The sequence below is a fragment of the Diadema antillarum genome, unplaced genomic scaffold (genome assembly GCF_040938485.1).
Source record: "Diadema antillarum isolate AM-2024a unplaced genomic scaffold, OU_Dant_1.0 seq00001273_RagTag, whole genome shotgun sequence".
NCBI lineage: Eukaryota > Metazoa > Echinodermata > Echinoidea > Diadematoida > Diadematidae > Diadema > Diadema antillarum.
Genome location: NW_027272054.1, coordinates 248,862 through 262,336, shown reverse-complemented (window position 1 = coordinate 262,336; position 13,475 = coordinate 248,862). Strand labels below are relative to the sequence as shown.

General features: G+C 38.0%; 1 protein-coding gene across 1 annotated transcript; it reads right to left on the bottom strand.

Annotated features, from left to right (window-relative positions):
- Positions 1-705: 705 nt before the first annotated feature.
- LOC139745511 (gamma-butyrobetaine dioxygenase-like) lies at positions 706-11,867 on the bottom strand. Its single transcript, XM_071655900.1, has 5 exons — positions 11,557-11,867; positions 5,520-5,625; positions 2,646-2,848; positions 1,800-1,966; positions 706-857 (listed from the first exon to the last, which is right to left on the bottom strand). Exons 1-5 carry the CDS (start codon positions 11,865-11,867, stop codon positions 706-708), a joined length of 939 nt encoding a protein of 312 aa, XP_071512001.1.
- Positions 11,868-13,475: the final 1,608 nt, after the last annotated feature.

The following is a 13,475-nucleotide window of genomic DNA, read 5'->3' as shown; positions in this document are numbered from 1 at the left end:
AGATTAAACAAACATTGGTTATTGGTAATGTAACAATTTGATATAGGTGTCGGTAATGCGAACAATTTCTTTGATCAAATTAATTTAAAATCCATTTCATTTTACATAATTTCGTTTATTTCATTTCCAAAAGTTAATTAATGTAGTCCATGGATACGCGTATTTGTAATTAGTCAAAAACAAAAATTAAAGCACTGCATCTGGACTCACTGTTTAATTCCGAGAACGTTACCCATCGGCGCAGACGATCGGCTTCCCGCCATCAAACCAGACGAGCTGATGAAGCTTCTAGGATCGGACGTGAAACCGTTCTCTGAATTAAACAGTGAGTCCAGATGTAGCGATTAAATTCTTCTGTATCCAAGTGAATGTTACCTGGATGAATCAGAACTTACATCAGTTTATAATACATGTACGTGCAATTAGATGGAAATATTTATTCATCATTTCGCATCGCCGAGTATAATGACCCGCTTCCATTCATCTCCAATGTCTCATTAACGGACCAACACCACACACACACACACACACACACACACACACACACACACACACACAGTTCTGGCGTTCAGAAGTTCGCTATAACGAGTCCACCCCCGGAGGAAGCTTGTTGTAGCCGGGCCACCTAAGACACCAATCTGTTACAGGTACACCACACTTTTCCCATCTCAAAGAAAAAGGTGCCATATAGGCCTACCACGTATTTTACTCGACGCTTTGTCCTAGGACTCTGATCTTTGACAAGACGGCATCCCAGTCTAAATAACCTCCCTCCAAGTGGCGAGAAGAGCCGGATTTCATGGTGAAAGCCTCCCGACCATGCAACACCCGATGGTTGTCCATTATGAGAATGTCACCTGTAGGGGTCAAGAGAGAATGCAATACTAGAGACCGAGAGGGAGAGAGGTGCACTTAAAAGGCAGATATTATATACAGATAGACAGATGATTATGTATAGTGAGTAGATGAAGAAAGATTATAATTAGAGAGCTTTAGATTTTCGTCGACTTCGACGTTTAGAAAAAAAATTCTGCGCATGTGCAAATTTCCGTATAAAAATCGACCTCGCATCGTCTGAGTTTGCACGGTTGGTTCTGGACGCTGTTTCTGGGCTGTTTTGCGTCCGCTCGAATTCACACCGCAGAGAGCTACTTGATGCACTGATCATATGGGGGTGCCATTTTACTTTTTATAGACTGCGTCCTCGCGTAATTTAAAGCTACTTTGCAACACAACGCAGGGAGAGAGGAGAACGGTCAAAGCAGTCGTCGTCTTTGAACGTCCGCGTTGCATATGATTTATTCAAACCATTATCATCCTTACACTGTAATAACCATTTCAATAAAATTCTTTATCACGGCTCACGTAATGTCATCAACACCATCTTTCCACAGCATGAGGAGTATGACAAGGTCTCTTCTGCTGTATCATAAGTTTCCTTTGTTCATACATCAGTGAGAAGCACAGAGACCAGTCTGATGTCCCTGGGCGCTATTTCACTAACACCGAGACTACATCGAGCGAAAAAAAAAATGAGCCCATGGGACAGATTCAGATCAAATCTAGCTGAGATGGAGTCATCAACATTCAAGATGTATTCCAGAACGCGGCAAAGATATTGTTCCCATCTGGCTTATTGAAACAATTACGAATACACGAGGACTATTTGATCTCAAAACTGTCCGTGAGATCAATCGCAATTGAATTTAGGATTGATTTTGTGACTAAGTGTAACAGACCCGAGGAGACCAATGTATGAGTATATAAACTTGGAATGCGTGTGGCACAAATACACTTACCACCTCTCATCCTATACCGGAAGACATTGACGCGGTCGTACAAAAGGTCCGCAAAGGCAGCCAGAGCCTCGTACGTCGCGACGACGTTGTCCACGCCCATGCGGAGCATTGCACTCCGCCCGTGGTCACTGAATATGATCTTGTCGACATCGCCCTTGTCATTTAGTCTTTGTCCAAATCGTGAAAAAAAGAGGTCATTACAGATTGAGGATCGAGGGTCATCTTGTTTCTATCATCTTTTTCAACGTTGACAAGAATAATCCTCTTTGTGCCACATTTATTCCTGTCCACAGATTTATTTGTGAAATTTGTGCACATTTGACTCGGCATAGAAAAGGTTAAATATAACTGCAAGAGTCATTACATTGATTCGTAATTGGTGTATTCGTATACTTTTTTGTTACATTGCCCTAGTGATAATGCCTTATAGGCTTTGTTTCCCAACATAACACAAAAAGATATTGATGAAAATCATTTTGTCAAGTCCTTTCAGAGTATCAAAGGTCTTAATTGATTTATGTACACAAGATTATTGATATTAAAACGGAAAACTACTTGTTGATTTTTGAAGATTTAATCTCCCTGTTTTGTCTCCCTTTTGATTCTTTGCCAATAGTTAGATCTTCAAAATATACAAAAATCGTTTGCCATAGAGTATATGACTTGGCAACCATGGCAAGCACGTATACATGCGATGTTTAGAGTAATGGTAATACTATTCACGAAATTGTCCTTTAAAATCAACAACAAATAAAACAACGATGGCAACAACAAAAACAACGACAACACTAACAACGGCAACGGCAACAACAACAACAACGAAAACTTAGATATGCAGGCCTATACCTTATGGTTGGGACTCGTGAATGCCTGAAAAAGTCGCCCACAGCGTCGTGCCCAACATCGTGGTACTCGAGCACTTCTGTAGTGAGGATGTCGAACAGTTTTGGAGCGCGCTGCCGGAGGTCGTTGGCGATCTTGAACCCGTCAACGAGCGTGTTCTCACCTCCTTCACCGTCCGCCTGAGCAATGCAATGCAACATCTGGATCTACGGACACAAGACGTTGCTAATGTCAGTTAAAATCCCCCAAAGCTTAGACACAGCTATGCAATCTCGTGAAAAGAATTCCGAAAACCTAGAAGTAGCTTATTATCATTATTATTATCATTATTATCATTATTATTATTATTATTATTAGTATCATTATTATTGTATTATCTTCACAAGATATCTCTTGGAGATCAATATCGCGTCAAGTTTTATCCTGGAACCTTAGACTTGTAGTCCTTTTCTCAGGATTCGCGCCGTCCCCAGCAATGCTGCTTTTTGGAGCGTTTGCATTTGATCGGGCACACTCACATCGTCCAAGTGCCGTCGCAGCTGCTTTGGCGTTGTTCGGAGTGCTCCAACGACAACAGGGAATTTTTATTATTATTATCATTATTATTATGATCATCATTATTATTATTATTATTATTATTATTATTATCATTATTATTAATATTATTCTTGTTATTATTATTACTATTATTGTTATTACTATCATTATCATTCATATTATTATTCTTATTATTATTATTATCATTATTATTATTGTTATTATTACTATTATTATTATTATTATTATTATTATCATTATTATTATTATTATTATTATTATTTATATCATTATTATTATCATTATCATTATTATCAATTTATGCAGGACATGCAGCCGACACAGATGCAGAGCTTCGTGTAGTTTTGAGACATTGTGCAACATTTTACAAATTTCAAAATAACTTTGCTACGTCTTAAACAGCGGGATCATTAAAATATCAACAAAAACATCAAGAGGCTTGTTGAATATGAAATATTGTGCTTTTTGAAATCCGAGCTAATGGGGGATGAATATTTTGATCATTCTTAGTGTTAAATTCATGAATGCAACAATTCAGAATATACTGAGTATAAGATATTTCACTAAGTGAAAAAAGATTGATATCAAGAGCAAACAAGATTTAGAAATTAAAGGGGATGACATCATCTTAGTGATCTGTACATAACTTGATGATTTGATCTCATCATCACCGCCGACAACCAGCATGGACTAAAAAAAACCCCCCCCAAAAAAAAAAAAAACAAACAAAAAAAACAAAGAGAGACGTGAGACAGCAAGTATTTTGGCAGGATAATTGTGATTTGTATTTTGATTTTACCCATTTTTCGCACATTGTTTCACAGTACATTATGGACAGTAGCGATAGACGACATGACCCTGTATGTGTTAGCATTACGCGACCTTCAGTGACCATCATGACTGTGTCCACTTCAGGGGGGCATTTCATGAAGCAGTTTGGTCGGATATTTTTCTGACAAACCGTTACAAGCTACTGAAATCCTTGCAACTGATTGGCTGAGAGCAAGTTTGTCCGACAACTTCGTCGGACGAAATGCTTCATGAAATGCTTCATGAAATGCCCCCAGTAATTACCATTTCTGTGACCCACAATTTGTCATGTTTTGAGATTTGCCGCTCCCCATCATTAATGTTTATTTAAATGCAGTGGAGTCTGAAAAGACACTGTATCCAAATAAAAACAAAATGAGGGAAACATTTGTTGTGTTTTTTTTTGTCAGTGACAATGTGCGATTACCAATATAAGACTAATATAATAATAATCACAATTTCGAAACATCTGAATGTACTAATCAAGATGCAGATAATCATGGCTGCAGTGATGATGGGATCAAAGAAAGGCATTCGTTCATGTTTGTAGTAGGTCCGTGGTGATACTAATCAAAATATAGAGTACGTGCAGGGAGGTGGACCACCTCCCTGGTATGGACATTCCAAAAAAACCAGAATCGAATAACGCTCCGACTGAAATCTCATAACCCCCCCCCCCCGCTCCTTTATCACACTTCTATTTTCCGTTTTGTATGAAGGAGGGGGGCTTAGAGTTTGCCTCATGGGCTGCGTTTATCAACTTTCCCCTGTTTAAACGGCTTTCGATAGCCCTTTCGAAAGCCCTTTCGAAAGCCCTTTCCATAGCCCTTTCGAGAGCCCTTTCCAAAGCCCTGACTGCCTGTACTATTAATGTGCCGCTTGTTTTCTATAAAGAAAGGACGGCGAAAAGCAATTACCTTCATAAAGACATATCTTCCTTTGAGAGTGACGAGTCATGATACAATGCCACATGAATCAATTGTCTTCCTATCTGTGAGGCAGCTCCAGTTTACATACTTCAAATATTTCTGAGTGGCGGCATGAGACTTTGGCTTCGTTTATCAACTTTCCCCTGTTTAAACGGCTTTCGATAGCCCTTTCCAAAGCCCTTTAGAAACGGCTTTCAAAATAGTTGCGTTAGAATGGTTTATCAACACGATTTTTTAACTGGCCTGCCACTGCACAGCTGCATTGCGCTATTCGACCCGAGAAGTACAAGACTACAAAGCCGTTTCAAAACAGCTTTGCGTTTATCAACTTCCAAAAGGCTTTTACAAACAGGTTTCTGAAAACCTGTTTAGGAAACCTGTTTGGATAGCCACAAATTTGGGGCTTTCGAAAAGGCTTTTCCTGAAGGGCTTTCAAAACAGCTTTGCGTTTATCAACTCGTAAAAATTCATTGAAAGCTGTTTGGATAACCTGTTTCTGCCGAGAAAGGAGAGTTGATAAACGCACCCATGGATGCACTCATTCCTTCTTATAGATAAAAATGCCGTTGCTGACACTCACATCGTGTGTGTCGTTGAAATACGTCAGGTCTGTATGTATGCTCAGGGAGCCAGATGTGTATGCTGCGTTACTCGGGTCCACCTTTGCCTCCACCTGGAACGTCTCCCTGTAATATGTGCATATTGAGAAAGAAAACACCTTTTTAATGCAAATGGCAGAATACATAAGCCAGTTCGGGGTTCCAGTCTGCGCATGAGCAGAAAAGGGTCATTTTTACTGGAGACGAGTTGGTTTTCATATTCACTGAGATAAGCATCTGTGATATTATAGTTATTCATGTAATCCCTATAGATGGTACTTGCCAGTACATCCACCTGACAGCGAGTCTGGTATTTCAAAAAACATTTTCCACTTTTGATCATTTATAGCTCAAAAAATATTCATCCGATAAAACTGTCATTGATATAAATAATAGCGGAATAGTGTACAATTTGGTTGGAGGTAATTTGAATGTGAAAGCATAAATCAGTTTCATTAAATCTAAGATTGATTTCGAAGTAAGGTTTCAGATTTTGGTCCATTTTTAACCCTCTGTACAAAAATTGAACCTTGCACAGGAACCAATGATGTGTATGTGAGTGTGTGCTGACAACCACCTGCTGACCAGGCGTCAGTCTCGTGCTCCAAGGCACATGAATGCTTAATCAATAATTCATGTGGATTGCCCTGGGCACTGCTAGTCTGAATTCATGCACGGTATAGGGTAAACTGCATGCACATGGAAAAAGGAAGCTCACGTTTCCATGTGCTTGCAAACACCACATTCCATTCCAGCTGGCAATCATTTTCAATTTTTGCTTAACATATCACTAAATCTGGGATATAAATAAGCATAAATGATCTCAAGTTCCTCATTTTAATACAACTGTCTGTAGACTAATTAAATAGTCTGACAAATTTGTCGCTTTTTGATAAAAAGAAATCATTTTTGGTTAAGAGTTCAGCAGCATATATCATTGGAGCGATATGTTTCACAGTAGATTTATTTAAGGCTCCATTTACACAAGTGTATACTCTAATTGATTTTCTTTGCTTCCTATCACCATATTTACGATAGAACAGAGGGTATTCATTGTAATTTCGTTTTTCAGAAGTAGGGAGAGCACTGTCGAGACCCAACAACAGTATCGGCAGGCGTTTGACTTTACACAGATACTGCCAGAGGCTGAATAAAGACTAGTTGTGATAGTGGAATTTCTCATGAATAAATAATGAAGCATTCAAACCCTAACCATTGTTTTGGACCATTGTCAGGGTGTTAACCACACACTCCCATACACACCCATATCAATGACAGTGTTATCTAATATATAGTTTCGATGAATTATTAAGAATTAAAAGTGGGAAATGTTTTTTGAAACACCTAGTACAAAACAATGAAACGAATGCTCCCCTGAGTGTTGATTGACGAACCATTCTGGCCACCTGGTCGATGCAGAGGTCCATTCTTTGTTTGAATACGAATTCCATGAATTGCTATCTGGGGCACGCTGAAAAACCATGTCGCTTTGAATCGAGTGAAGTGTCTAGCCAACTGAAAAAAGATAAAAGGTCATTAAATTATATACCCATGGGCACATGAGCTATCATGCGCGTGGTACTTTTCTTCCCCTGTGGACTAATGGATCATTCCGGCATAGTGAAATCTGCAATAAACATAGATTCGACCACTTTCCCTCCCCCCAAATCAATGGTAGTTTTGATAGGGATAATTTCCTTACAGAGTCATCAGACATGTGTCATGCCACTGTCAGTCCATGGACCTAATACACACATGGACGAGTAACGAATGTCTTTCTTTGATCCCATCATCACCGCCGCCACCTGATTATGTGCATCTTAACGAGTACTTTCAGGTCCTTGGATAATAACGATTGTGTAATCGTGCGTCATCCTTGACAATGAACCATTTCCCTCAGCGTAGTCTTATTTTGCTGAGGTGCCTTTTCAGACTCAACTGCCTTTGAATAAATAACGATGAAAGGGAGCAGCAAACCCGAAAACACGACAGTTTTCCTGTCACAAAATTGAAAATTACCGAAGTGGACACTAAGTCTTGTGGACAAGCATGTAACATGGCTTTAATAATGATGGGACATATACATGTCATCTACGGTTATTGTCCATGTTTACTCTGGAACAATGTGCGAAAACTATGAAAATTAGATTACAAATCACTTCCTACCTGCCAAAATAACTGCTTTCTCTTTTAAAGTACGCGCATTTCGCAAATGAAATTACTTGAGCGACAATTTCCTAATTACACTACAACTGCACATGCATTTTTCTTGATTTAAGAGAAGTACTATCTTCTGCGCATGTACTTTTTAGAGTTCTCAAATCGTCGTCTTGATTTTATCCAGGCTGGCTGTCGGCGGTGATGATAAGATCAAAGCAGGAAAGCATGCTTAACATGCTTTTGTGCTACTTTTGACAGAAACAGGTGCATGAATTGATTAACGAGCGATGAACGTCCATGTATAGTAGGTCCATTGTCAGTCTAAAGACAATTCTGGACCATGCAGAAAGTACTTAAATTTTAAAAGTGGACAAACTATTAACGAGGACAACAAAGTGTTATGAGAATCGGACAATAAATGAAGAAGTCATGAAATATTGAAAAAAAAAACAATTTTGTTTTTGCAAGTCAATTTTCGGACAGTTGATATTGATTATACAAATGAGTGTGCTGATGTTATAACCTTATAATTTTCATTGATCCTGTAGGCCTACACAGCAGTAAGAAAAAGCAAATAGGAAAATTAGATTTCATTAATTGTTCGCTTATGAAGAATTGACCTCTGATCCTCTCTAGACCATCATTTCAAACTGCTTTTGACATCGAATGCTTACAGGCTGAAGCTGTAGATATTGCATAATACGAATTATATTCAGGTTTAATGCAATGTCTATTAGACGGAAATATCAAACCTATATATTTCTATCACATAAATTCTCTGAAAAGATTCATGAATGTGAATCGTGGCACCCAGGTGAGAGACGCACTGAGGGAGAGCGAGAGAAAAGTGGATACCCGAGCAAACCAGACCGGTTCTGTAATGTATTCAGATTTTATGCAGGCATTGTTCACAAAGGTTACCCTTAGCAACCACAAATCTTGCAGAAGGCTATAGCCCCGCCTACCAAAAATTCCATACACGTGAATTTCTACCTATTATGAAGTCAGTGGGAGCAAGTCAATGAAATTCTTCGTTACAAGGCCGGAGGAAAAAAAAAACAATCCTGAATTTAAGTATACATGCATAGAACCGGTTTATTCCGCTTTAAGCTGACATTGGATTTGTTTACAGGAAGAAATGTATTCCATACGCGACACAAATCCAGAAAGGTTCATCAAAATCTCACATTAACAGGTATCCTATTTTAAACCGCCAAGGTCAAAACGCAAAACCGCGAACGTCAAAAGGCAAAACCGCATTGTTCAAGTGCAAACATACTTGTAGGCCCCAATTCTATAAAACTCTTTGTCTTAAATTGTCTGTGCGCAACTGACTGACAATTGCCTCACATCGACGTAAGCAAGCACCGAATTAATCAGTGTTAGAAGCAGTCATGATAAAAATACATACTCGGGCTTGCCGAGTATGTATGCTCATGAGTATGCGGTATACATGATTGTAACCAGCTCCCTGCATTGTTTACAGATACGTTTACAGCATCTAGTCATAATATCCCACCTGTTACATAATTGAATATAATTGAGAAAATCCTAAGTTTATCATTGCATTAGATTATAAGTCAATTATGAGGCACTACGGATCTGTCTGATGATCCTGGACGCACTGTTTTTCTTCAGTGTTTAAAAAAAAAATCATCTTAAAAAAACTCAACGCATTGTTTCATCCGAATAACAACTAACTATAGCTCACTAATTCAGTTCCATAATACACATTACAAATCATAACCATACCTTGTCTCCTGTACAATTATGTTCGCAATAAATTGCCAGATAGTGTAATTTTCTTTCCAATGATTATAATATAGCTCCAAACTGTAAATATCCCTTTTCTTCTCTCCCAACTTCTCTTTCTTCAGGTAACCCCTTTATATCTCCTCGTATTCGTTTCTGTCTAGTTATTTTCCCTTCAGGCTATCCTCGTTGGTATAACTATATTTCATGTATTCGAGGTTTAAAGGGATCGCATAGTTTTGGCTGAAACCTAACTTCAGGTTTCAAACGTATGTTGGTGAGATAATGAGAAATCTCTTATGAAATGTGAAAGCACATGTAATTCCCAAAGGAATTCGACGTTTATTTGATTAAAAAAAATAGTTTTGAAATGGCTGAGAAATCTATAAAAAACAGAGCATTCCCAATAAAAGGTGGGCCCTACCTTTTATAAAGTTTTGTTTTACTTTGTCTTTGTATGTCTCAGCCATTCCAAAACCGATTTTCATTTAAAGGACAAGTTCACCTTCATAAACATAAGGATTGAGAAAATGCAACAATATTAGTAGAACACATCAGTGAAAGTTTGAGGAAAATTGGACAATCGATGCAAAAGTTATGAATTTTTTTAATTTTTGTGTTGGAACCGCTGGATGAGGAGACTACTACAGCTTGTGAGTCATATGCGTACAACAATATAAAGAAAATGTAAAAGAAATTCAACACATTTTCACTTTTTTTCGCATAATAAAAGAGCACTTGACTTGCCTCTTTCTAAAGGCAGGGGGAATGATATTACCCATAACATTTGTCGGTAACGAGTCAGGGGAATGTGTACTTTTTTCAAAAGATGGAATTTTGTGAAATTCCCTTTATATTTTCCTTATATTGTTGTACGCATGTGACATCTAAGTCATTCAAACACTGCAGTAGTCTTCTCATCCAGCGGGTACTGCACAAAAACTTCAAAAATTCATAACTTTTGAACGGATTGTCTGATTTTCCTCAAACTTTCAATGATGTGTTCTACTAATATTGCTACAGTCTCTCAATCCTTATGTTTATGAAGGTGAACTTGTCCTTAAAAAAAAAAAAACACTTTGAATTCCTCTTAGAATTGCATACTCTGTACTATTTTAAAAGTGGTCTCTTGGCATCTCGCAAAAGGTTAAAAGCCCAATCCTCATCTCCATCAATACTATACCATCCCTTTAAGTTTTTAATGTTTGTGTTGTGTGTATGTGTGTGTGCGTATTTTACCTGGAGTATAATAATAGGATTATATATACTTGAGAGTGCTTTGTTTCTTCAGTGCTAAAAAAAAGAAAAGAGAAAGAGAGAGTTACAAGGTGAGGCCGTTATTCCAGTCAAGCAAATTGTTTATTGACAACGGTCTCCTCACCTATGTCTTTAATTGAGTTAAAAATGTTATCGTTTACACGTATGATTACATTCATTACTTTACAGTACCCTTTCAGTACTCTTATTTACATGTTGAGAACGTTGTTTTTGATTTGTCATAATCATTTCATTTGAATAGATGGTGAATAACAAACAAACTGAAAGTATAGTTTATCAAGATTTTCAAGACTTTGTTAAAGATTTCAAAGAATCTAAAGTTTCGCTGAGCAGTGTTATTGATTGTAACTATAAAATGCGCAAAATGGTATTTTAGGAATGATGTTTAAACGAAAACGTTATAGCCCATGGTTTTTGATGATGTTTAATCTTTTGTTTGCTAAAACTCTTTCACCCATACTCCGACGTCATTATTTCTCAATTAGCAAAATCAATATGTGAAACATGAACGTTTTCTTTTCAGAGGTTTGTTTCAACATAGGGAATAGAATGGAAAATAAATGTGTGCATGGCCGGTCAATGGCAGATTAACTTACCAAATTTGCATATTTATATACTGATTATACTGATTTCAAAAACGTGAATACGTTTATTACATCAAACTTGAACGTGCGTTTCTCATGCAAAATTCGATGAATTAACCTCTGTACCACATCACAGGTTGATTATTACTTGTTTTTTTTATTATACTCAAGTTTACTATGCATGAAGCGGAATTGCTCTTTTCACTTTCACAGAATGGACCCGCTGATTATTATAAGGGCGTACCCGTAGTTGCAAGGGGTCAGGTAGCCACATCTCTCCGCCAAACGATGAATCTGCCGAACCTTTTGCGGGACGTTTTCGATGATGGCGATTCCAAGTCCTTTCACTTCGCGCAAGAGTTCGAAGAGGGCACGGTCGTCGCTCAGGAGGTCGTTGAAGTCGAAGATTTGAATTCGGTCCCGACACGTGGCCGCGTCCCACAACTGAGATGGCATGTCGGCAACGGGGTCGGGGTCCGACTCGGAGAAAACATTGCAGCGGAGCCAGGTAGCTGGGTAGTGGCTTACATGGCCATCCTTCCATTGTATCGTCATCTGGAAATCAGTGTTAACAAAGGCAGACTGGTTTAAGTCTATGAGAATTTCTCGTTGTGAAAAATACAACATCCTCGACTTGTTATACTTATACTATTATAGGTTAATACGACTCTCCCTAACCTACGGAGGAGTTAAGTCAGTGGTCTTTCATTATGCAAAAAAAAAAAGAGAAGAAAATGTGGAATTTCCTTAATTGAATTGGAATGATTTGATTTGATTTGTTTGTTTTGTTTTTCACGAGGCCGCTGTGAGTAAGAAATGCGTGTTTGTTGGTATAAAGCAACCTCAAGACCTGTGAAGGACTATAGACTCGACGATAAAGTGTCCTTCATTGCAGCCTTAAATGTACGGGACTCGGATCAGGGACTTCTGAGAAGTTCAAAAACAAAGAGGCCCTATAATAAAAGAGTTATCCGTGCTCTCCACAGATGTCAGACATCCTACTCGTTTCTCATCACATTTTGTGTGCTGACCATTGGACATTCCCCTTGTTGAAACGAAAAAGTTTCTGGTACATCTTGGGGAAAATTCCTTATTGATTTATTATACCACTCCTGCACAACTTTGGCTATTCTTTTCCGAATATGAACACGGTGCTTAAAAGCGAACGTCCTAGTTATGCAAAAGTTCAAGCTCGTTTTACAGAGCTTGGAAAAACGTGAGCAATTGCTAGCAAGAACAAGCAACGGAGGTCCGTTTTATACGTTTTCAAGCAAATGCTTGGTCTATAAGCAATTGCTTGTGCTTGCCAGCAAAAGCAATTGCTCCTAAGCAATAAAGATTGTTTATCTTTATGCACACGGATTCAAGCAAAAGAGTAGCATAAGCAATTGCTACCTTTTATGCATTAAGGCCCAACGAAAATGCTGGAATGCGTAATTTCATTAAGTCTGGAACAGTATATATCCAACCTATCCAAAAATAAAGGAAAACATGGAATAGACATTGGCACGATAACTGCTGCAAAGCATAAGCTAACACATGATTTGCTAATGATTAAGAAATAAGACCAGAACACTCTCGTTTCAATTTGATCGCTTGAAGTGTTAAATAAATTGCATCGAAACGATGAAATAGTATTGCGTAATCATATACTTCCCCGTCTCCGAGTCGCTGACCGCGTATTGAATTACCACTTCGCGAAGTTGCAGTACTTTTTATGAACTTGAATGGCAACATTTTAGATTTGAATACAGATTCGACTGATCAAAAAAGAAGAACAAAACCCTCAAAATTGAATGATTGCACTGTCAATTTGACTGACCAACTTACTAAATCTCAATTATATACACCAAGCAGACGCCCTGGTACACTTTTTAAGGTCGTATAGATTTTGAATCCCCCGTAACACAGAGTATGGTTAAAGTATAATGGGACTAGGCACTAAAGACACCGACACCACCAAGTGTATACAGATATAATGGAAAGAATTCAGTTTGTATACTCACTGTACATTTCTTACATAATTTGTTTTGTAGTATCTTGTAACTATAATTATAGTGTTATTATTAGAATGAGTGCAAAGCGATTAGAGGCTGTAATGTATAACATGCGCAAAATAAGACGGTATTAATTATCATAATAATAATAACAATAATAATAACA

Excerpts from the sequence above, each read along its gene's own strand:
- LOC139745511 (XM_071655900.1), bottom strand. The coding sequence starts at position 11,867 with ATGACGATACAATGGAAGGATGGCCATGTAAGCCACTACCCAGCTACC. Across the intron at positions 2,849-5,519 it reads ATTTCAACGACACACACGAT|ATCCAGATGTTGCATTGCAT; the intron begins GTGAGTGTCAGC and ends TTGTGTCCGTAG. Across the intron at positions 858-1,799 it reads CCGGTATAGGATGAGAGGTG|GTGACATTCTCATAATGGAC; the intron begins GTAAGTGTATTT and ends TGACCCCTACAG.